This window comes from Lepidochelys kempii, chromosome 18 (genome assembly GCF_965140285.1).
Source record: "Lepidochelys kempii isolate rLepKem1 chromosome 18, rLepKem1.hap1, whole genome shotgun sequence".
NCBI classification, from domain to species: Eukaryota; Metazoa; Chordata; order Testudines; family Cheloniidae; genus Lepidochelys; species Lepidochelys kempii.
Window position 1 is genome coordinate 5312252 of NC_136397.1, and position 24068 is coordinate 5336319.

The window sequence follows — 24068 nt, forward strand, 5'->3', positions numbered from 1 at the left end:
TGCTTCTTTGAGCAGTGTTCTGATACTAGAAATATGTCTGGCAGCAACCAGCTTTACTCAATGGTGGAAGCACCAAGATCTGATGCTCGTTCTGGTTGGTCTATCCTGTAATCATTGTTGAGGTATCTGGGTGTGGGGTTGCTCAGAGCACCTCAGAAAACAGGGGGGTTTCCTGCTTAGCTTACAGCAATGGTGGTTCTTTGAGATGTGTTGTTCACATCTATTCCAGTGTTTGGTGCAATCGAATTCAGCACCTGTTGGCCAAAGGTGGCTGTTGGGGGACTAAGTGTCCAGGTGCTCCCAACCAAGGGCAAAAGGGCAGAGTGACCCCACCTGCCCCTCAGTTCCTTCACCAATACAGAGTCCAGGCTTAATCAGACCTCGCAGTAGCAGGAAGAAGGGCAGGTTAAGGAATATATTTGAACAACCAGTCTTGAGGAACTACAGTTCCTGTAATTTGAGTAATCATTTCTTCTTCATTGAGTGCTTGTCTATATACATTCAACTGCTGGTGTCTTACAAGCAGTGACCTAGATTACAGGAGGTGGGTTCTAAGAGTCTTCCTTACGCACCTGCCTCATATACACATCCTGTGCATTCTTTGGGTAGTTTATGTACTATAATAAGTATTGCAGCTCAATGGCAAGTTCAATTCAGGGGGTGAAATCCTGGTCACAGTGAAGTCAATGGCAAAACTCCCACTGACTTCAGTAGGGTCAGGATTTTCACCCAGGATGCCGTATCAGTCAGCCAGGGCCTGGGAACATCTTAAGTCCCAAGTTCCTTGCTGCTCATATCTTAGAGAATGTTCTCTGTAGCATATCCAAAAGAGTGTGTATTGTCTAATCACAAAAACCTATTTAAGATGATTTAAGGTGCTGAAGGCTACAGGGAGCCTCAATGCTGTGAGTGGGAAAAGCTTCCTGTGCTGGTGTCAGGGGAGTAGATTTGGTCTGTGGGAGGGGAGTAGAGTGGAACTTTAGTGGGGCTGAAATGGAAGAGGTGAGATATTGATGGTGCTGTCTTGGCAAGGGAGGGTGAACTGGAGGCTCATCTTAGAGTTTATTTTACACTCTCTACATTTTCAGTATGCCACAGAGTGACATCTTTAGGTTTCAGAGTTAATGATGCATTAAAATACATGGGTATTTAACATCCCTCAGCTGTTTTTCAGGCTGCCTACAAACTCAGGGTGACAACACTGCATTGGTTACACTCAGTTTACATTTGCAAGGCTCACTCCATAACCACAAAAGTTAGAAACATACTTTCAAAAATGCAGCCTGGAGTTCCTGAGAACCGTGCTGTGGCAAGGGCTGAATTCTGCACTAGTTTCCATGGCCACAGATTTGCAGAATTCTACCTATAATGAAGAAGCCAAATAACTGTTTATATTTGTATTGCCTCCCCCACACTGATTACCACGGGGGGGGGGGGTTCCTGTAGGCTGGAGTCTGGTGTACATTTTCCAGTTTGTGTCTTTTGGGATTGTGCTGATGCTGGGGCTTGAAAAATTGTTAGAACCTCTGAAAAGGGGGCACTAATGAGTGATTTTAAATCCAGTAGCGGTCTTCCCAGAAGAGCATGAAGCACCCCAGAGTGTTAGTGTGTCCTCTTAGAAACAGGCTATGATGGAGAGGGATTCCTGGGACTTACCCTGTTCAATTAAGGGATCTGTATTCACTTTAAATGGAAAATTCAATGCTGCCTTATCTCTGGTGCCACTAGGGTGCCATCATAACAAAGGCCTCAAACCTGCAAATCTTTACCCACACAGTAATTTCACTCATGTGAGTAGGAGGCAGTTTCAGAAGTGCTGAGTTCCCTGCAGCTCTGGTTATTCTCATTGGTGCTGAAATGAGAGCTGAGTTCTTTTGAAATTCTGCCCAGGTGCTCTGTCGCTTTATCCAACCCTCTGTAGATATTGGCATTTTTGACAGAGAAATTCAGGCCTGATGCTCCACTTCCTTGCACCTGATATTGTCATTGCGACCTTCACAAAGTGAATGTGAAGTGCTGCCATTCGGATGTGACCATGTTCTGTACACATTCAGGCATCCATTCACACCTCTTAGTAGGCATGGGGTGAGGAAGGCCAGAACCTGGAATTGTCAGTAAGCACTGAAATGGGAGTTGTGCACACAGGGTTCCTGACCGAGGGAAGTGGGGAGAAGGCTGGAATCAGGAAATGGAAGGTGAACAGTGAATCCCAGATTGAAGCTATGGACAAGGAGGAGGAGAAGGCTGGGGGTGCAAGCGCCAAGGAGCAGAAGGAGCCCCAAGAGAAAGCTCCCTCCAAGAAGAACTTTGTCTGCAAGGCCTGTGATAAGAGCTTCCATTTCTACTGCCGTCTGAAGGTGCACATAAAGCGGTGTCGTGTGGCCAAGGGGAAGCAAGTGCAGTGTAAAGAGTGCAGTGAGATCAAGACCTCCAAGAAGGAGCTGGAAAAGCATCAGCTGGAAGCCCACGGAGGGCCTGGAGCTGCAGGGACAGCCAAAAAGAAGAAGAAGCGGCTCCCAGTGACATGTGACATCTGTGGAAGAGAATTTGCTCATGCCTCAGGTAGGATTAGACCTGGGAGAGATTCCACAAGCAGCCGGGGAAGAGGTGCTTAGATACCAGGGTAATGGCCATAACGACAACACATTAGATAGCCTGAAATCAGAGCCCCTTCCCTCACTTATGCACTGGGGACTCTAGGGGAGATTGAGAAGCTCTGAACTGCACTGTGGAGAGGGAAATGCAGTTCAATTCATTTCACCTGCCCTGCTGATTGCCCCAGCTTCTTGCGTGATTGTTTTTTCCACCATTGCATGAAGCTTATGTCGGAAAAGTGGGGCTGCTGGCAATTTAAAAGGCCTCCAGAAATAATTGCACTGCAAGATGGCCTGTTCAGTTCTTCAGCTGGTGGTAAGAAAAGGGCCAAAGCTTCTCAGTGCTCTGGGTTCTTTTTCCCCTTACCCCAAGCCTCCCTGCTGTCAGCGTGGTGGATGGGGTAACACTGCTCTATGGGCAGAAGAAGTTCACTGCCATGTCATTCTTTCCTCTTATCAGCAAGTGGCAGCTAGGGAAGCAGTTTGGGACTGCTGGCTGCTAAGAAAATCAGCTCCTTGGATGTGAAGTTAGGCAGTCACCTGGTGTCACGGCTGGGATGGGGTATTGCTTTTGTACAAAATACCTTTGTGCCGGGCATTAACTGCTGCCCTTGGTCTCCTACCCCCAGGAATGCAGTACCATAAGCTAACGGAGCACTTTGACGAGAAGCCCTTCTCCTGTGAAGAGTGTGGTGCCAAGTTTGCGGCCAACTCCACCCTGAAGAACCATCTGCGGCTGCACACCGGAGACCGCCCCTTCATGTGCAAGCACTGCCTCATGACCTTTACGCAGGCCTCCGCCCTGGCCTATCACACGAAGAAGAAGCACTCTGAGGGTGAGCCTGCTGGAGTCATTGTGTCCCTGTTGTGCCCCAGGGCCTGTGTGCCTTTGTGTATGCTTAGAGGAGGAGCATGGCCTGGCAGTTAAAGCACAGGGCCGCACTATAGGTGCCCTGGCTGCAGAATGGGATATTAGTATTTACATATGTGAGGGGTCATGGCTTCATCCATCCACGCCTGGCTACCTCTACTGCTCCTGCCTTGCTGGTGGGTTGTTCCCTCAGCCTCCCTGGTAATGGCTCCTCTGCTTTTGTCCTTGGCTGGTGCCTGTCTCCCTGACTGCCTGCCTTTCTCTAACCTTATCTGCTGACAATGGTTTCAGTTACTCACATTAGCAGTTGATGCAGATCATTCCCCAGCTCCAGCTGCCTCTAACATCACCCTGTCACTGCCCAGCTGCCATCTCACTCTGTCTCTGAAACAGACCTTCCTGTGTTCCCTCTCTCTGCCTTTGTTCTCTGTGTCCACTGCCCTTCCTGTCTTCTGGGCCCACAGCTCCAGTGTCTATTGACTCCTCCCCTCAGCCCTACATTGAGTCCTTCGCTGAATCAATGCTTCTCCCTGTCTGGTAAACCTGCCCTTTCCTCTCCATCCCCACTGCTGAAACCCCAATCCCCACCTGGGTCATCTCTTGCCTTGATTATTGCTGGCTGTCCTGCTTCTCTAGTTTGTCCCAGCCACAGCTGTGAAACTCCTCTGACCTCAGTACCCACTCCTGGAATCCCTGGGTTGGCATTCTGACTTCTACAGTCTCCCATACAAGCTCCAAGACCTTGCCTGGAAGGCAGCACATACTGTTGTCCCCACCTAGTCCCTGTCTCTTTCTCCTCCTCCACTGCACCCCCCCCCCCCGCCCCCATTCTTGTCCCAGGCCTCTGCCCCTCTCTTCCCCTTTTGTCTCTTCCTCCTTTTCTGAGCTTTATACCTTCTAAGCACTTCCATCTCTGCCTGGAACAGCCCTGCTGTCCTTGCCTGCCTGTTGCCCTCTCTGCCTCCAATCTCACTGTTTCAAACACGATTGAATTCATGGAAGTTCTATGGCCCATGCTTTGCAGGAGGTCAGACTAGTATAGTTATCTCTTCTGGCCTCATCTATGAAAGCAGCCTGCCTTCCCCTCTTCTCTGCAATAGATTTTCCCATGGTACATTTTGATAACAAATCCAAACACGACACGTTTCCATTTTGGTTTTCGAAAACTGAAAAAGTTCCTGCTTTTTAAAAAAATATATATATATATATATTCCTTTTTTCTCTGTCTCTCTTTTTAAAAAAAACAAACAAAAAGCTTCCTTCCTCTTTTTCCCTTCTGGAAAAAAGGTACAAAAAGTAGGAAATGGGGAGAAGGTGAGGGGAACCCCCAAAATCAAAACCCATTTTTGGAAGGTTTTGAAAAATTAAATTAAATGAAAAAATTTTGCTTCATTTTAATTTTTGTCACTGAAAAATATAAAAATCAAACTGTTTTTCCAAAACATTTAAATTTCAAGGAAATTGCACGTTAGACTGGAAAATGTTTCAGTAGAAATATTCCACCTCACTCTACTCATCAATGCTTCCTACATCCTCCCTCACAGAATCATAGAATCATAGGACTGGAAGGGACCTCGAGCAGTCATCTAATCCAGTCCCCTGCATTCATGGCAGGACTAAGTATTTTCTAGACCATCCCTGACAGACTGCTGCCTTGGGTGTGTTTCCTTGTGTCGTGGAAGCTTGTAAGCTCCTCTGAGCAGAGAACGTGTTGCTATGTTTGTAAAGCACATGGCAAACTTGTGGCATAGCATAGATGTTTTACAATAATAAAACTGTGTCTATAGAACAGCTAGTAGTTAAATGGTCTGCATTGTAGCTGCATGTATGATATTGTCTGTGTTTATAGTCAGAGAGAGCTCACCTTTTGCACACAAGGTTTTGTGGTTCTGATGCCAGCGTCTTTGGGAAGGACTGCTTTTGTCTGGAAGTTTGTCTTGGAACCGACACCTTGCTCACATGAGAGCTTTTGTGTTCCGTAACCTCCGGCCTCCTTTCCTGAGAAGTGAGCTTATGATGTCCAGAAATCCTGTCCCCCTTGTCAGGGCCAGCTGGAGAAGTTCCAGCCTCTGATCTTGGCTCTCACTGCAGGGAAGATGTATGCCTGCCAGTACTGTGATGCAGTATTCGCCCAGTCCATTGAGCTGTCTCGTCATGTGAGGACTCACACCGGAGATAAGCCATATGTCTGCAGGGAGTGTGGGAAAGGATTCAGGCAGGCTAATGGGCTCTCCATCCATCTGCGCACCTTCCACAGTGAGTATCTGAGCCCTGCCATGCCTCAAATAGAGTCCTTCCCATAAGGCAGAACAGAGCTGTTGGAGCTCCTTAAACAAATGGCCATCAGAATGTGACTGAGAGGCAGAGATGAAGGGGCGATGCCATGTTCAAGTGTTTGATGTTCCAGACCACAGCAGTCCTTGCTCTGCCAGGCAATGCAAGGGGCAGTCCTGGTGTCCTGGAGCTTCATGGGCGCTATGAAGGACTGCAGTCTGGTCTTTCACTGGTGCTTCCATGATGGTACTTTCCCTCCTGGAAAGGAAAAGGCTGTTAAGCTTTACATGGTGGAGGTAGGGGTGGGATCTTCTCAAGGAAACAACAGCACCGTCTAACAACACAGGCCAAGGGAAAGTGGGGCTCCAAAGAACCAACTGGGAATCTTCATCACTGTAAGTGACGGGGGAAGAAAGAGGGGAATAGTACTTACCTGCAAAGATCCTAAAACTCAAATGTTTGCTATTGCCTGGAAATAACTAGCATTTCTTTTCCTCTCTTGCTCCCCTCTTTCTTCTGCCTCTTCTCATTTCTTTTCTTCTTGATCTGTCTGTCTTCCTCTCTCCTCTCCCCCCCCCGCTTTTCACCACCTCTTTGTGGGAGCAGATATTGAGGATCCGTATGATTGTAAGAAATGTCGGATGAGCTTCCCCACCCTTCAGGAGCATCGCAAGCACATTCATGAGGCCCACTCCAGAGAGTACCATCCCTGCACTACCTGTGGGAAAGTCTTCAGTGCTCCATCCCTCCTGGAGCGCCACATGGTGACCCATGTTGGAGGGAAGCCATTCAGCTGTGAGATTTGTGACAAAGCCTATCAGGTGGGCTGGGCTCAGTGCACATGTTACCCCAACATCCCAAGTACCCTAATGCACGTGTTATCCCACCCCTCCAGCATACCCCATTGCATGTTGCTTTTCAGAGAAACCACTCACTGACAGTGTGCAATTAGACACTCACACAGGGCAATGCCTCCATTGCAAAAGGAACAAGACGACTCGTTGTTCAGAGCAGGGGTAGTCTTGTGACCAGTAGAAAGAAGGGAGGCGTACAAACAAGGACAATAGAAATCTGTAGGCTTTGAAAATGTGCCAGTTGCAAAGATCTAGATAAATTCCTGCCCTGGACTCCCCAGAATCTGAGCTTTGGCTTCAATATAAAGTTTCTAGCCTTCTTGGCTGCTAAGATCCGTTAGAATAGAATTCCCCATTTTGCAAATGGCTCCCTAGTGAAGCAGCAGGTATGAAAATTTAGCGCCAAATGGGCCTGTAGTGAGGAGGATGGGAGAGAATGAGTAGTGCTGGGCTTTTCAGAGGCTGTGGGATGAATTTTGTTAGTAGAGCTCACATGCTTTCTAAGCCCCACTCAGGATGCTGTACTGCTGATGTAAATGAGTTACAGTAACACAAGCAAAGTATCAACTGTACTGAGTGGCACAGGGTGGGTTGGGATCAGATCAGATGAGCAGTACAGTTTGCTGTGTGTCTTCCCATGGCGCACAGCTGCTGTATCCATGTGGCCTTATGACCACAGCCTGTTGCTGTCACATTACCCTGTGGAACAGCTTTGCCATTGTAACATGGTTTGCTTTATGTCTTTACAGCAATTGTCAGGGTTATGGTATCACAACCGGACCCATCACCCTGATGTCTTTGCAGCTCAGAATCACCGCTCTTCCAAGTTCTCCTCACTGCAGTGCAGCTCCTGTGACAAAACCTTCTCCAGCACTACTGCTCACAAGAAGCACGTCAAGGCAGAACATGCAGGTAAGAATCCAGCACTGTGTGCTCTGGGGAGCCAGTGCTGTGGAGTTCGAAGTGAGCTGCATGAACAGCCCTAACCTGGCAGGATTGTGCACAGCAGTCTCCTGAGACAGCACTAAAATTCACTATATCCCATCAAACCAGTCTCCTCCAGTGAGTCCCCTCTCTAGGAATGTCTACACTATAATTAAACACCCGCAGCTGGCCCGTGTTAGGTAATTCAGCCTTGCAGGGCTCGGGTTACGGGACTGTTTAATTGCAGGGTAGACATTCGGGCTTGGGCTGGAGCTAGGGCCTCATGAGCAGGGAGGGTCCCAGAGCCTGGGCTCCAGATCAGGTCTGTACATCTACACCACAGTTAAACAGCTCCACAGCCCGAGCCCAAGTCAGCTGACACAGGCAAGCCGTGGATGTTTAATTGCAGTGTAGACATGCCCTCTGTGTGATTAACTCATTCTGTAACAACTTCCCTTTGCTAAGTCATCTCTCCTAAGATGCTTCTTGTTACTGTAGTGAGATGGGCTCTTGCTGCCATGGCCCCTTGAGAAATGGCGACTGTCTAGGTCGGGAGCCCTGGTCCACAGTGACTGTCTGATTTGGAAGGAACTTTGAGCCCACACCTCTCCCCATGCTCTTCTTTTCAGATGTGAAGTTCCATGAGTGTGAGAAGTGTAATGAGCTTTTCCCCACGCTGGCTCTGCTGCAGGTCCATGTCAAGTGCAGGCACTCAGGTCTTTTTTTATTGTTATTTGTATTCCCATAGCACCTAGGGAACCTGTGTCATGGACCAGGCCCCCATTGTGCTAGGTACTGTACAAACCCAGAACAAATAGCCCTTGCCCCAGAGCACTTGCAATCTAAATATAAGACAACAGATGGCTACTGAACAGAAGGGGGAGTACAAGGAAACAGTCAGACACTACTGGTCAGCACCAGCGGACTCAGCTCACCAGCAGCCTAACTGTTGTCTTTTGTAGGCATCATGGCAAAGGAGAGTTTGAAGGAGGGATGTGAAGAAGGCTAATGAAGTGGCTTTGTTGGTGTTTATGGGGAGCGCCTCCCAGACATGAGGGGCAGTGTAGGAGAAAGCACAAAGGTTCTTGTTTGAAAATTTAACAAGTGGGTGATGGAGGCTGGCATCACGAGCCAATTAGAGGTGGGAGTCAACATCTCAATAGTGAATGAGAGATGATAGGTAGAGTGGGGATAGGCTGTGAAGGGTCTCGAAAGTGAATACAAATAGCTTATGTATGGTACGCTAGAGAAGAGGGAGCCCGTGGAGGGACGCAAAAGGCAGGGGGGATGTCATGGTCCGTGCAGCGAGCTAAGAGAATGATCCTTGCAGCAGCATTCTGAATGGATAGGAGTGAGGCAAGGTTGCCTTTGTCAAGGCCCAAGAGAGAAGCATCTTGCAGTAATCAAGACATGAGATGAGAGCCCGGAGGAGAGATGTAGCTGTGTGGATGGATAGGAAAGGCCGTATCTTAAGGATGTGATGGAAGAAGAATCTGCAAGATTTAGACATAGCTTGGATGTGAGGCCCTAGAGTGCATTCCAAGTCACAGATGATGCCCAAGTTATGGGCCTGTGTGACAAGCTTGGTTGGATAGTTGTCCACAGTAATCAAGAAAGGAGGTAGGGGAAAGGTTTGGAGGGCTGGGGAGATTAAGAGCTCTGTTTGAGCCTCAGTTAATGGCTAGACATCCATAAGGGGATGTAAGAGAGGCAGGCCAAGATTTTAGTTAGGACAGAAGGAGACCGGTCTGGAGTAGCGAAGTAGATCTGTGAGCCCTCAACATAGAGATGGTAGTTGAATTTGTGTTTGCAGATGAGATTATCACAGATGAGTTGTAAAGGGAGAGGAGAAGGGGATAAAGACAGAGCCTTGTGATAGCACCACAAGACAGCTGGGGTGGGGTATGAGGAGGATCCTCCTAGGACATGCTGAAGGAGGAATTAGAGAAGTACAAGGAGAACCAGGAGAGGACAGTCAGGGAAGCCAAGGGAGAAGATGATTTCAAGAAGAATAGCATGGTCAGTGGTGTCAGAGGTGACTAGCAGGTCAGGGAGGATGAGGATAGAGGACTGGTTCTGAGATTTGGCTAAAAGGGGGACACTGGAGACTTTGATGAGAGCAGTTTCAGTAGAGCTGAAGGGGAGGAAGCTACTGTGGAGAGGTTCTGGAATGGAGTTCCACTTTTCCAGTTCCATACAGTGATTGTAGAGAGCAAGGAGGGAGATGGGGCACTAGTTTGTGAGGTAGGTGGGGTCAAGGGTGTGTTTTTAAGATGGGAGAAACTAAAGCATGTTTGTCTTGTGAGGGGAATGAGAGAGGAGAATGAGAGTTTAAGGAGAAGAATAAGGGAGGGTGTGAGGGAGATCAGGAAATGGGATGGAGTCAGTGGGGCAAGTCAAGGGGTTGGAGGAGGAGAGCAGATGAGAAACTTCTGTGTCTGTGAGCAGAGGAGGAGAATGTTGTAGGTGGGGAGGCGGGAAGGGAAGGCAAGCTGAGGGGAGGGGGAAGGTCACTGTCATATTTTGTCAATTTTCTCATGGAAGAAATCAGCAAGTTCCCATGTAGAAACAGAAGTGGAAGCAGGACAAGGAGGGAGGAATGAGTCAAAGGTGACAGAAAACGCGGCTGGGATAGAGGACATGGTGTTCAGTTAGGTTGGAGAAGGAATGTGTTTAGCTAGGAAGATGGCGGAATTGACGGAGGAGAGAACAAATATGTAGTGGAGGAAGTCACTTTGGTTCCAGAAATTTGGCCCAAGACACGCTGGAGCAGAAGTGGAGGAAGCAGATGTTGGGGGTGAGCTGGGGCTGAGCGTTGTGAGGGCAGATCTTGCAATGGTCTTTTAAAATCAAAATTGGAAGTTTTTTCTAAGTGATCTGCTCTAGTTCAAACAGGAATTAATTCAGGGCAGTCCTATGGCCCGTGTTGTGCAGGAGGTCAGACTACCTGATCACAGTGGTCCCTTCTGGCCCTATGTTCTATGAATGTATGAGTTGAGATTGGAGAGGAAGGCTGGTGGATCATGGATGACAGCAGCGTGGCAGGGGAGAGGAGAGAAGGGTCAGATGCAGGACTGCTCAAATGAGGAGAAGGAGTGAGGAGGGAGAGGTTGGCAGCAGTAGTAATGGGAGAGAAGAAGCCCAACAGCCCCACCACAGTCTGATACAGGGCAAGGAGTATGAGAGAAAGAGGGCAGCTGTAGAGGCAGTATCAAGTTGAAGGGATCCAGGTCTGTGTGAGAGCCAGGAGCTGGAGAGAGCGAGGTAAAAAGAGGTCGTGGATGGCTGAGATCTTGGTGGAGATGGAGTGGGTGTTCCAGAGACAGCAAGAGAAGGGGGAAGGCGAGAGATGGGTATGAGGGGTGGAGGTGGTGGCAGGGATGGGGTTGGCAGGTAGAGAGGTTGGGGGATGGAGGGAGGTCCAAGTTTGGGGCAAATATCTCCCGAGGTGAGAAGGGGAGTGTGGATATAGGATCTGGATTTGAACTGGTGGAAGGAGATGGGAAGAGAAGGCGGGAGCTGGTGGGAGCTGTAGAGGGGTGAGGGTAACAGGAAGAGGCAATTGAATCAATGCAGGGAAGAGAGGGATGGAGGCTGTGATGCAGAAGGGGGGTGGAGAGAGCTATGGGTGAGAGGCAGATGGGCAAGATAAAACCAAACCCCCACAACAATCCACGCCATAGTGCATCACAAAGTGCAGGCAGGATCCCTCACCATCGTATTCAGTGTCCCACCCCTGCACACACCACTGTGCGGCTCATTGCAGAGCCTCTCACACACTGCTCCTCATTGTCTCCAGCATCACACTCCTTCCTCCCATGCCTACCCCAGCCCTGGCTCTCTGCTCTTCCAGTATGTTCCACTCAGAGTGATGCTTTCTCCATGTCTCTTACACAGGGACCCAGCCATTTCGCTGCTTGTACTGCATGGCCTCCTTCCGCTTCCCGGGGGCCCTGCAGCACCATATCACCACAGAGCACTTTAAGCAGATAGAGAGCACCTTCACTTGTGGGCTGTGTGGGGAGCTTTTCACTACTCGGGAGCAGCTGCAGAGTCATTACAGCGCTGAGCACCCAAAGGTGACGTTCACGGAATGCCAGGCCACCACTGCCCAGCTTGTGCAGGTAACTGATTCCTCCAGTCACTGGCAGGCACCATGAGTGCCAGGCAAACCTCATGTAGGGGAGGCTGGAATAAGCTCCCAAAGTTGAAATGCCTCTGTTGATAGAATCATAGAATATCAGGGTTCGAAGGGACCTCGGGAGGTCATCTAGTCCAACCCCCTGCTCAAAGCAGGATCAATCCCCAACTAAATCATCCCAGCCAGGGCTTTGTCAAGCCTGACCTTAAAAATATCTAAGGAAGGAGATTCCACCACCTCCCTAGATAACGCATTCCAGTGTTTCACCATCCTTCTAGTGAAAAAGTTTTTCCCAATATCCAACCTAAACCTCCCCCACTGCAATTTGAGACCATTACTCCTTGTTCTGTCATCTGCTACCACTGAGAACAGTCTAGATCCATCCTCTTTGGAACCCCCTTTCAGGTAGTTGAAAGCAGCTATCAAATCCCCCCTCATTCTTCTCTTCTGCAGACTAAACAATCCCAGTTCCCTCAGCCTCTCCTCAGAAGTCATGTGTTCCAGTCCCCTAATCATTTTTGTTGTCCTCCGCTGGACTCTTTCCAATTTTTCCACATCCTTCTTGTAGTGTGGGACCCAAAACTGGACACAGTACTCCAGATGTAGCCTCACCAATGTCGAATACAGGGGAACGATCACGTCCCTCAATCTGCTGGCAATGCCCCTACATATACATCCCAAAATGCCATTGGCCTTCTTGGCAACAAGGGCGCACTGTTGACTCATATCCAGCTTCTCATCCACTGTCACCCCTAGGTCCTTTTCTGCAGAACAGCTGCCGAGCCATTCGGTCCTTAGTTTGTAGCGGTGCATGGGATTCTTCCATCCTAAGTGCAGGACTCTGCGCTTGTCCTTGTTGAACCTCATCAGATTTCCTTTGGCCCAATCCCCCAGTTTGTCTAGGTCCCTCTGTATCCTATCCCTACCCGCCAGCGTATCTACCTCTCCTCCCAGTTTAGGGTCATCTGAAAACTTGCTGAGAGTGCAATCCACACCATCCTCCAGATCATTTATGAAGATATTGAACAAAACCAGCCCCAGGACCGACCCCTGGGGCACTCCACTTGATACTGGCTGCCAACTAAACATGGAGCCATTGATCACTACCCGTTGAGCCTGACAATCTAGCCAGCTTTCTATCCACCTTATAGTCCATTCATCCAGCCCATACTTCTTTAACTTGCTGGTAAGAATACTGTGGGAGACCGTGTCAAAAGCTTTGCTAAAGTCAAGGAACAACATGTCCACCGCTTTCCCCTCATCCACAGAGCCAATTATCTCGTCATAGAAGGCAATTAGATTAGTCAGGCATGACTTGCCCTTGGTGAATCCATGCTGACTGTTCCTGATGACTTTCCTCTCCTCTAAGTGCTTCAGGATTGATTCCTTGAGGACCTGCTCCATGATTTTTCCAGGGATTGAGGTGAGGCTGACTGGCTTGTAGTTCCCAGGATCCTCCTCCTTCCCTTTTTTAAAGATGGGCACTACATTAGCCTTTTTCCAGTCGTCCGGGACTTCCCCCGATCGCCATGAGTTTTCAAAGGTAATGGCCAATGGCTCTGCAATCACATCCGCCAACTCCCTCAGCACCCTCGGATGCAGCGCATCCAGCCCCATGGACTTGTGCTCATCCAGCTTTTCTAAATAGTCCCGAACCACTTCTTTCTCCACAGAGGGCTGGTCACCTACTCCCCATGCTGTGTTGCCCAGCGCAGCAGTCTGGGAGCTGACCTTGTTCATGAAGACAGAGGCAAAAAAAGCATTGAATACATTAGCTTTTTCCACATCCTATGTCACTAGGTTGCCTCCCTCATTCATCAAGGGCCCACACTTTCCTTGACTTTCTTCTTGTTGCTAACATACCTGAAGAAACCCTTCTTGTTACTCTTAACATCTCTTACTAGCTGCAACTTCAGGTGTGATTTGGCCTTCCTAATTTCACTCCTGCATCCCCGAGCAATATCTTTATACTCTTCCCTGGTCATTTGTCCAATCTTCCACTTCTTGTAATCTTTTTCTGTGTTCAAGATCAGCAAGGATTTCACTGTTAAGCCAAGCTGGTCGCCTGCCATATTTACTATTCTTTTGACACATCGGGATGGTTTGTCCCTGTAACCTCAATATGGCTTCTTTAAAATACAGCCAGCTCTCCTGGACTCCTTTCCCCCTCCTGTTATTCTCCCAGGGGATCCTGCCCATCAGTTCCCTGAGGGAGTCAAAGTCTGCTTTTCTGAAGTCCAGGGTCCATATTCTGCTGCTCTCCTTTCTTCCCTGTGTCAGGATCCTGAACTCGACCATCTCCTGGTCACTGCCTCCCAGGTTCCCATCCACTTCAGCTTCCCCTACTAAGGGTTGAGGGGTCCATCCCTCTCCTTCCTCCCCTGCCTCCTCCCACCCCCATTATTCTCTGCATTGGTGGGCATCCCCAGCTCCCCTACTTCCACTCCTGCTCCACAGCTCCCCTGCAAAAAAGCGTGACTCCAGTGAGCCCCATGTCTGATAGGTCCTTAGGCTGCTTGGAGCTCCCTGGGCTCTGGTATGCAAAACACAGGGGTGTGACTGGTTTGGTGGGGAGGAAGGAGGGAGCCCTGTCAGTATGTTAATACTTTAACATCAGTCAGGGTTTGGGTAAGCAGGAAGTGCTGAGGCTTTGTTCAAACTGAATTGGTTCCCCATCATGAACAGCCCTTTACCTCCACGCTTTCCATTCCACAGACCCAGACTCCCATTCTCACCCATGCTCTCGGGGAACTCAGACAGAGGTGTTGGCGAGATGTGTGGAGCAGACTGATTACTCAAAGGAAGAGTCTGTTGGAATCCAGATGACATTCCCCATTAGATTATAACTATTTTGTAGAAGGCCAAATTAGGCCTGGAACCCCATACTGTCCCTTTAATATTGACAGGTTTGAGAGTAACAGCCGTGTCAGTCTGTATTCGCAAAAAGAAAAGGAGTACTTGTGGCACCTTAGAGACTAACCAATTTATTTGAGCATGAGCTTTCGTGAGCTACAGCTCACTTCATCGGATGCATGCCGTGGAAACTGCAGCAGGCTTTATTTATACACAGAGAATATGAAACAATACCTCCTCCCACCCCACTGTCCTGCTGGTAATAGCTTATCTAAAGTGATCATCAGGTGGGCCATTTCCAGCACAAATCCAGGTTTTCTCACCCTCCACCCCCCCACACAAATTCACTCTCCTGCTGGTGATAGCCCATCCAAAGTGACAACTCTTTACACAATGTGCATGATAATAAAGTTGGGCCATTTCCTGCACAAATCCAGGTTCTCTCACCCCCTCACCCCCCTCCCAAAAACCACACACACAAACTCACTCTCCTGCTGGTAATACCTCATCCAAACTGACCACTCTCCAAGTTTAAATCCAAGTTAAACCAGAACATCTGGGGGGGGGGGGGGGGGAGGGTAGGAAAAAACAAGAGGAAATAGGCTACCTTGCATAATGACTTAGCCACTCCCAGTCTCTATTTAAGCCTAAATTAATAGTATCCAATTTGCAAATGAATTCCAATTCAGCAGTTTCTCGCTGGAGTCTGGATTTGAAGTTTTTTTGTTTTAAGATAGCGACCTTCATGTCTGTGATTGCGTGACCAGAGAGATTGAAGTGTTCTCCGACTGGTTTATGAATGTTATAATTCTTGACATCTGATTTGTGTCCATTTATTCTTTTACGTAGAGACTGTCCAGTTTGACCAATGTACATGGCAGAGGGGCATTGCTGGCACATGATGGCATATATCACATTGGTGGATGTGCAGGTATACGAGCCTCTGATAGTGTGGCTGATGTTGTTAGGCCCTGTGATGGTGTCCCCTGAATAGATATGTGGGCACAATTGGCAACGGGCTTTGTTGCAAGGAAAGATTAAGAATGAGCTCTCAAAAATGGATACTCTCATAAAAAACCAACCTTCCACACAAACTTCCTCGTGGCTGGATTTTACTAAAACTAGACAAGCCATTTACAACGCACACTTTGCTTCTCTACAAAAGAAAAAGGACACTAAACTTTCTAAACTACTATATGCTACAAGGGGCCACAGCAATGGTTCCCTCAACCCACCTAGCAATATTGTTAACCTATCCAACTATAATCTCAGCCCAGCAGAACCAGCTGTTCTATCTCGGGGCCTTTCCTTCTGCCCCTCCATCCCCACGAACATGATACAGTTCTGTGGTGACGTAGAATCCTATTTTCGACGTCTCCGACTCAAGGAATATTTCCAAAATACCTCTGAACAACATACTAATCCGCAGAGACCTCCCTACCAACACTACAGAAAGAGGGATGCTAGGTGGACTCCTCCTGAAGGTCGAAACAGCAGACTGGACTTCTACATAGAGTGCTTCCGCCGACGTGCACGGGCTGAAATTGTGGAAAAGCAGCATCACTTGCCCCATAACCTCAGCCATGCAGAACACAATGCCATCCACAGCCTCAGAAACAACTCTGACATCATAATCAAAAAGGCTGACAAAGGAGGTGCTGTTGTCATCATGAATAGGTCGGAATATGAACAAGAGGCTGCTCGGCAGCTCTCCAACACGAGTTTCTACAAGCCATTACCCTATGATCCCACTGAGAGTTACCAAAAGCAACTACAGCATTTGCTCAAGAAACTTCCTGAAAAAGCACAAGATCAAATCCGCACAGACACACCCCTGGAACCCCGACCTGGGATATTCTATCTACTACCCAAGATCCATAAACCTGGAAATCCTGGGCGCCCCATCATCTCAGGCATTGGCACCCTGACAGCAGGATTGTCTGGCTATGTAGACTCCCTCCTCAGGCCCTACGCTACCAGCACTCCCAGCTACCTTCGAGACACCACTGACTTCCTAAGGAAACTTCAATCCATCGGTGATCTTCCTGATAACACCATCCTGGCCACTATGGATGTAGAAGCCCTCTACACCAACATTCCACACAAAGATGGACTACAAGCCGTCAAGAACACTATCCCCGATAATGTCACGGCTAACCTGGTGGCTGAACTTTGTGACTTTGTGCTTACCCATAACTGTTTCACATTTGGGGACAATGTATACCTTCAGATCAGCGGCACTGCTATGGGTACCCGCATGGCCCCACAGTATGCCAACATTTTTATGGCTGATTTAGAACAACACTTCCTCAGCTCTCGTCCCCTAAAGCCCCTACTCTACTTGCGCTATATTGATGACATCTTCATCATCTGGACCCATGGAAAAGAAGCCCTTGAGGAATTCCACCATGATTTCAACAATTTCCATCCCACCACCAACCTCAGCCTGGTCCAGTCCACACAAGAGATCCACTTCCTGGACACTACAGTGCTAATAAACAATGGTCACATAAACACCACCCTATACCGGAAACCTACTGACCGCTATTCCTACCTGCATGCCTCCAGCTTTCACCCTGACCACACCACATGATCCATCGTCTACAGCCAAGCTCTGCGATACAACCGCATTTGCTCCAACCCCTCAGACAGAGACAAACACCTACAAGATCTCTGTCAAGCTTTCTTACAACTACAATACCCATCTGCGGAAGTAAAGAAACAGATTGATAGAGCCAGAAGAGTTCCCAGAAGTTACCTACTACAGGACAGGCCTAACAAAGAAAATAACAGAACGCCACTAGCCGTCACCTTCAGCCCCCAACTAAAACCCCTCCAACGCATTATTAAGGATCTACAACCTATCCTAAAGGATGACCCAACACTCTCACAAATCTTGGGAGACAGGCCAGTCCTTGCCTACAGACAGCCCCACAACCTGAAGCAAATACTCACCAACAACCACATACCACACAACAGAACCACTAACCCAGGAACTTATCCTTGCAACAAAGCCCGTTGCCAATTGTGCCCACATATCTATTCAGGGGACACCATCACAGGGCCTAACAACATCAGCCACACTATCAGAGGCTCGTATACCTGCACATCCACCAATGTGATATATGCCATCATGTGCCAGCAATGCCCCTCTGCCATGTACATTGGTCAAACTGGACAGTCTCTACGTAAAAGAATAAATGGACACAAATCAGATGTCAAGAATTATAACATTCATAAACCAGTCGGAGAACACTTCAATCTCTCTGGTCACGCAATCACAGACATGAAGGTCGCTATCTTAAAACAAAAAAACTTCAAATCCAGACTCCAGCGAGAAACTGCTGAATTGGAATTCATTTGCAAATTGGATACTATTAATTTAGGCTTAAATAGAGACTGGGAGTGGCTAAGTCATTATGCAAGGTAGCCTATTTCCTCTTGTTTTTTCCTACCCTCCCCCCCCCCCCCCAGATGTTCTGGTTTAACTTGGATTTAAACTTGGAGAGTGGTCAGTTTGGATGAGGTATTACCAGCAGGAGAGTGAGTTTGTGTGTGTATGGGGGTGGGGAGGATGTGAGAAAACCTGGATTTGTGCTGGAAATGGCCCACCTTAATTATGCACATTGTAGGGAGAATGGTCACTTTGGATGAGCTATTACCAGCAGGAGAGTGAGTTTGTGTGTGTGGTTTTTGGGAGGGGGGTGAGGGGGTGAGAGAACCTGGATTTGTGCAGGAAATGGCCCAACTTTATTATCATGCACATTGTGTAAAGAGTGGTCACTTTGGATGGGCTATCACCAGCAGGAGAGTGAATTTGTGTGGGGGGGTGGAGGGTGAGAAAACCTGGATTTGTGCTGGAAATGGCCCACCTGATGATCACTTTAGATAAGCTATTACCAGCAGGACAGTGGGGTGGGAGGAGGTATTGTTTCATATTCTCTGTGTATAAATAAAGCCTGCTGCAGTTTCCATGGTATGCATCCGATGAAGTGAGCTGTAGCTCACGAAAGCTCATGCTCAAATAAATTGGTTAGTCTCTAAGGTACCACAAGTACTCCTTTTTTTTTTAATATTGACGCTATCAGTAGAGAATAACTCTTTGGATGTGGGAGCCCGGTGTGTGAGATTCCCTGGGATGGTGTTCCACTCGTGTGTTATCATAGAATCTTTATGATCCAAGACTGCATATGGTGCTAAATTATAGCAGCTTTGTGAAGAGAAATATTAAAATTGCTTGCCTGACTTCTCTTTTTCATCACTGGTGCGTGCAGCTTGGAGTTTCCCATTAGGCTCATGCGTATTGTAATTGCAGTCCTCTGGCGTGAAAGTAAATGTTATCATTAGAGCTTGGGCCGAGAATGAATGATGCAGACGTTGGAGCAATTTAGAGGAAAGCATGCTCTAAGTATCTCCTTGACTCTCTCATTCAGGTGATTCAGACATCGGAGCAAGGAGAAGCAGCTGAGCAGATGATCACCTTGGACGAAGCCCAGCTTGCTGACTCCCAACTCTTTGTGACATTGCCAGATCCCCAAACTAACCAAGCTGGCTCGGAGCTAGTGGCAGTGACTATGGAGGACTTGTTTGATGACAAAGTAACTCTGATTTGTGAAGAGGCTAAGTGAGGCATGGCTGAGAGCACTTGGAGGGGAAACCACCAAGCTGGCTTATCGGCTGTACGTACCGAGGTGTGCTGCTCTGGCAGTGAAAAAAACTGGGATATATGAGACTGGCAAAAGAAGTGACACACACTGCAGGCCCAGCACATGTGAGAATGTGAGAGATTGGCAGTACTCACCCTGCTTGGAAGTCATGGATCCAGGATGGCGTCCTTCCCTAGCAGGGGCGGTGGGCAGCAGCTTTTGGTTCTGAGGGAGCGGGCCACATGTCCCTTCCAGCCCAGGTTTGAGTAATAGGAAAAGAGAGATGGAGCACAGCTAAGCAAAGGCTCTGCACAAGCATGTGTGGGGAGCAGAAGAGGGAGATGGAGGGAATTTCATTCAGTCATAGAAAGAGTTAGGGGCTGCCCGTTCAATAATCAAGAACCAGACTAAGCGCTGCTCTCAGCTATGTTGGGGTGCTGGTGACAGATGCTTATGGAGAAATCAGAGAGTATAAAGGCTGTACATGGACACACACAATATTTGCGAGAGCATAGATCTGTGTGGATAAGGCAGCTTCTGGTACACTGCTTCATTTCTTCTCTTGCCCCCTCTCACATGCTACACTGCTCTTGAGGCCTCTGATGTGTCTATACTGCATTTTAAACCCCTGGCAGCAAGTCTTAGAGCCTGGGTCTACAGGCTCAAGGTCACAGGGTTCACTCTACAGCACTAAGAACAACCATGTACATGATTGGGCTTGAGCTCTGACGCCCAGACATACCCATAGAAAATTTGGCTGCAGCTGGGCCCTCCCCTTGGATCTCTGCTCAAGCTGAAGTTTCAGGGGCATTGCCCTAAGTGTCTGTCTTAACCTGACAAAGGGAAATCCAAAGCTTAGTCATGGGAATGAAAATAAGGTGTCTGGGGCTGGCAGCTGTAGGGTCTCAGGATCAAGCACGTGTGGGACAAACCATTGTGCATAGTTACAGGATGTTGGGTTACCTCTCTCAGCAGATGTAGCATATCTAATTAGCTGTCTGTTATTCAGAAAGTGGCTGCTAAGCAGGTGGGAATGGCCCAGCCTCATTCTCTCCTTTAGTCAGGACCGTTAAGCACCAATCTTGCTAACTTGGGGACTACTTGGAGCCTTGTAGGATTTCAGCAAGTGGCCCTTGCCTTTCTCAGGCCGAGTCCTCCTGGGAAAGCTGGCTGTCCATCCATCCCACATCTTGCATCCCCCTCAGCATTGCACAACTTTTAAAATGGTATACAGGAAGCTCTAACCCAAAGTCAAAAAACACTAGCCTCCGATAGCCCCTAATATCTGCAGCTGGCTCCGTTAACCTGTCTCCAGCAAGGGTTAGCAATGCCTTGTGTAGGCAGAGCCTAATCCTGGCCAAATCACTTCCAAGGCTATCAGAACAGTTCATGCCCTACACTAAGTAGTAGGGTCAGACCCACAGCTGGACAGCTACAGCTTGTAGCCTCTTTGTAAGATGACAAAGCCGCAAGATCTCCCTGCCTCCTCTAGTGCAGCTGAAGCTGCAGTGTTTGAAGAGAGAAGCAGCTAATCTGAGTGCTGTGGTCCATCATTTCTCAGGCGTTTAATACTATTACTGATGAATTGGCGCTCATGCAAATATTTCTCTTTGAGCACATAATGGTTGCCAGAATTGTACACAGCCATTCCCCTGCAGCACACAATACATGGCTTTGTGAAACGCTTTCAGATACCTTGCATAAAGCTCGCTGTCTGTGCCAGCACAATGCAAAACCTTCATTGCTGTGTAATGGCCCCTTTAAGAATAAATTTCACAAAGCATTCTTATCTGCAGTTTCCTAAAATATAATCTGATAATTAATGGTTTGCTGAACCCATTACGAAGTGCGAGTAGATGGATGCGGGGTTCCTGCAGCTCAGAGGGAAGTAGTAGCATTTATCTTCCTTTTCCTCATGCCAGAAGGTTGAACTCTGCCACTGCACCATTTACATGCTGAACAGTGATCCTCATGGGCAGAGCCCCCACGGTGAGCTATACCCATGTAATCATACTGCCCAGAGCCACACAAGAGCAGAAGATGAACAGATCCTGGCTTTTCAACAGCATCCTGAGCTGGTTCCTTGCAACCACTAGCCTGAGACTGTTGTTAAATAGTCCAAGCTTTCCTTGCCAATCACCTTGCTTGATGCCCCTATTTCAACTTGAAGGATGTGAGCAAATGGCCAAGGTGCCATTTTCCTTGCTGAGAGCAAAGGCCCAGAGAAGCAGACATTCTGCAGCATGAGTTTGTGGGTGACGGATGATGATGTCGCTGAAATGCTGCACAGTGTGTAGTGATGTGCTCCTACCTCTGAATCTCTCCCTCAGGCACGCACATGCTCAGGCTGTCTGTCCCTGCGGATTTTAAGTCAGAAGCAAATCGAAGACCCTTAAATTAACCCTGAATCCAAGCAAATCGAAGACACTTAAATTAACCCTGAATCCAAGAATGGCCAGGAGATGGTGCTCAAGGTCTTGGGAGGTCATTGCAGTGGAAAGGCCTCTGCTAACTTTTGCTGAAGCTCTCCTTGGACATTTCCAAACCTTCTCTCGCTGCTGGGCTCTTGGGCCTCTTGAGAATTTGACCTAGCACCCCAAGAGTTAAAGCACCACTCTGTTAACACAGCATGAAACTGGTTTGATGAGGCTTAGGGCCAACCCCCTCTCCCTAGGGAGGGTAAAAATGCTTCTGCTTACTGCTAGCAGCAATGAAATGGTCCAGGAACAATTCCTCCTTCGAACAAGAACAGTGAAGAAAATAGCATTGATACTTATCATATCTAAATATAATCGTCTTTCCTTTGCAGGATGCACATGAAATTGGGAGTAGGGAGGTGGGAGGGGGTGCGGGCTCTGGGGTGGGGTCAGAAATGAGTGCAGGGTGTGGGAGGGGGCTCCAGGTTGGAGTGTGGGGGCGGATGAGGGCTCGGGTGGGACTGGGGATGAGGGGTTTGAGGTGCAGGAGGGGGCTTCAGGCTGGGACCAAGGGGTTCAGAGGGCAGGAGTGGGATCAGGGATGGGGCAGGCTGATGGGGGAGGGCTCTGGCTAGGGGTGCAGGTTCTGGGGTGGGGCTGAGGATGAGGGGCTTGGGATACAAGCGGGGCTCTGGGCTGGGATTGAGGGGTTTGGAAGGCAGGATTGGGATCAGGGCTGTGGCAGGGGATTGAGGCACGGTGGGGGCTTGAGTGCAGGCTCTGGGCGGCACTTACTGTAAGCAGCTCCCGGAAGTATGTCCCCCTCCGGCTCCAAGGCGTGGCCAGGCAGCTCTGCACGCTGCCCCGACTGCAGGTACCACCCCTGCAGCTCCCATTGGCCGCAATTCCTGGCCAATAGGCGCTGTGGGGGCGGCGCCTACAGACGGGGCGCCGCACAGAGCCGCCTGGCCACCCCTCTGTGTACTATGTAGGAGCTGGAGGCTGGGTCATGCCAGCTGCTTACTGAGAGCAGGGCAAGCCCCCGACCCCACTCCCTGGCTGGAGCGCCGGAACAGGGCAAACCCACCACCCCACTCCCCGGCGGGAGCTGAGTCCGGATTAAATGGTTTGACTGGCCGGATGTGGCTCGCGGGCCATAGTTTGCCTACCCCTGATCTAGTTAGTAGTACCCTTCATGTTAGAGAAGTGTTCGTTGTAGTAGTTTGTTTCCCTCGGTGGTGTCCTCACTAGGGTTTAAACATAGGTCTGTCATGTGGGAGAGCAATCCCAACACACGATGCTTGCTCAATCTCAGCAAGGCCCACATCAAAGAGCATTGTACGTGTGATGAGTCCCCCGCGTCGTCTTCCCCCCCCGGGGTGCAACCTGGAACAGTGATACCACTGAGACCTCTGATTCACCAGCCTGGGTTTCCTCTCACACTGTGTTGCTGTGACAAGCTGTAGACTGCTCCTGGTCCTACACTTCCACCAGCATTCACACAGGCAGGACTACACCCAGCTGCAGTTACATGTAGGCTCTAGCCAGCCACTGCATGAACCAACAATAGAGAGGCTACAGCCAAAATACCCCCCACTTCCCAGCCTAGGACCCCAGAACTGTACTGTCCTGCTCTGGTCAAAAACCCGATCGGTATGAATTTATTACCCAGTTCACTTGTCCCTTGATGTGGAGAGGTCAATGCATACCAGCCCTTGTTAACTGAGCTGAGATTTTCCCAGATACTTCACTCAAAACCACACTGGTTAAGATAAAACAAGTTTACTAACTACAGAAAGACAGATTTTAAGTGATTATAAGTGATAACAAACAGATCAAAGCTGGTTACCTAGGAAATTAAACAAAAATGCAAACTAAGCCTAATATTCTAATAGGATTTGAATCAGCAATATCTCACCCTGACTGATGATACAAGCAGTCCACCAAGTTTCCATATACAGGCTAGAAATCCCTTTAACCCAAGACCAGCACTTCCCCCAGTTTAGTCTTTGTTCCTCAGGCATTTCCAGGTGTTCTCTTGTGTGGGGAATGAGGCCCCAAAACATAAACGCTGACTGCATGGGTGCTCCAGGGCTGGAGCACCTATGGGGAAAAATTAGCGGGTGCTCCAAACACACCGGCAGCCAAGCTCCCTCTTCCTCACCTCCTTTCCCCCGCCCCCCGCGAGCATGCCACATCCCCACTCTCTCCCTTGCAGCACTTCCCAACCTCCTGCCACTTAACAGCTGTTTGGCAGAGCTTAGGACTTTCCGGGAGGGAGGGGAAGGAGCAGGGACGTGGCGCACTCAGGGGAGGAGGTGGAGAAGAGGCAGGGCAGGGGTGGGGATTTGGGGGAAAGGGGTGGGAAGGGGGGCATGGCTGGAGTGGGAAAAGGCGGGGTGGGGCAGGGACTTTGGGAAAAGGTGGAATGGGGGTGGGGTGAGGGTGGTGCAGGGGTGGGAAGAAGCAGGGCAGGGGTGGGGCCAGGTATGGG

The 24068-nt window shown here is 48.9% G+C and overlaps 1 protein-coding gene across 5 annotated transcripts in view; it reads left to right on the top strand.

Annotated features, from left to right (window-relative positions):
• Positions 1 to 21915, top strand: part of ZBTB40 (zinc finger and BTB domain containing 40) — a 76755-nt gene extending 54840 nt beyond the window's left edge. For 3 of the 5 annotated variants that reach the window (XM_073317231.2, XM_073317236.2, XM_073317232.2), the window contains 8 exons: positions 2146 to 2562; positions 3224 to 3430; positions 5557 to 5721; positions 6346 to 6560; positions 7343 to 7505; positions 8147 to 8233; positions 11415 to 11641; positions 18945 to 21915. In XM_073317231.2, coding sequence (XP_073173332.1) covers positions 2146 to 2562; positions 3224 to 3430; positions 5557 to 5721; positions 6346 to 6560; positions 7343 to 7505; positions 8147 to 8233; positions 11415 to 11641; positions 18945 to 19139 — 1676 coding nt within the window. In that variant the 3' untranslated portion in view covers positions 19140 to 21915. The remainder of the gene's footprint in view (positions 1 to 2145; positions 2563 to 3223; positions 3431 to 5556; positions 5722 to 6345; positions 6561 to 7342; positions 7506 to 8146; positions 8234 to 11414; positions 11642 to 18944) is intronic. The other 2 variants (XM_073317234.2, XM_073317235.1) reach the window with 2 other exon arrangements.
• The last annotated feature ends 2153 nt before the right edge of the window (positions 21916 to 24068 follow it).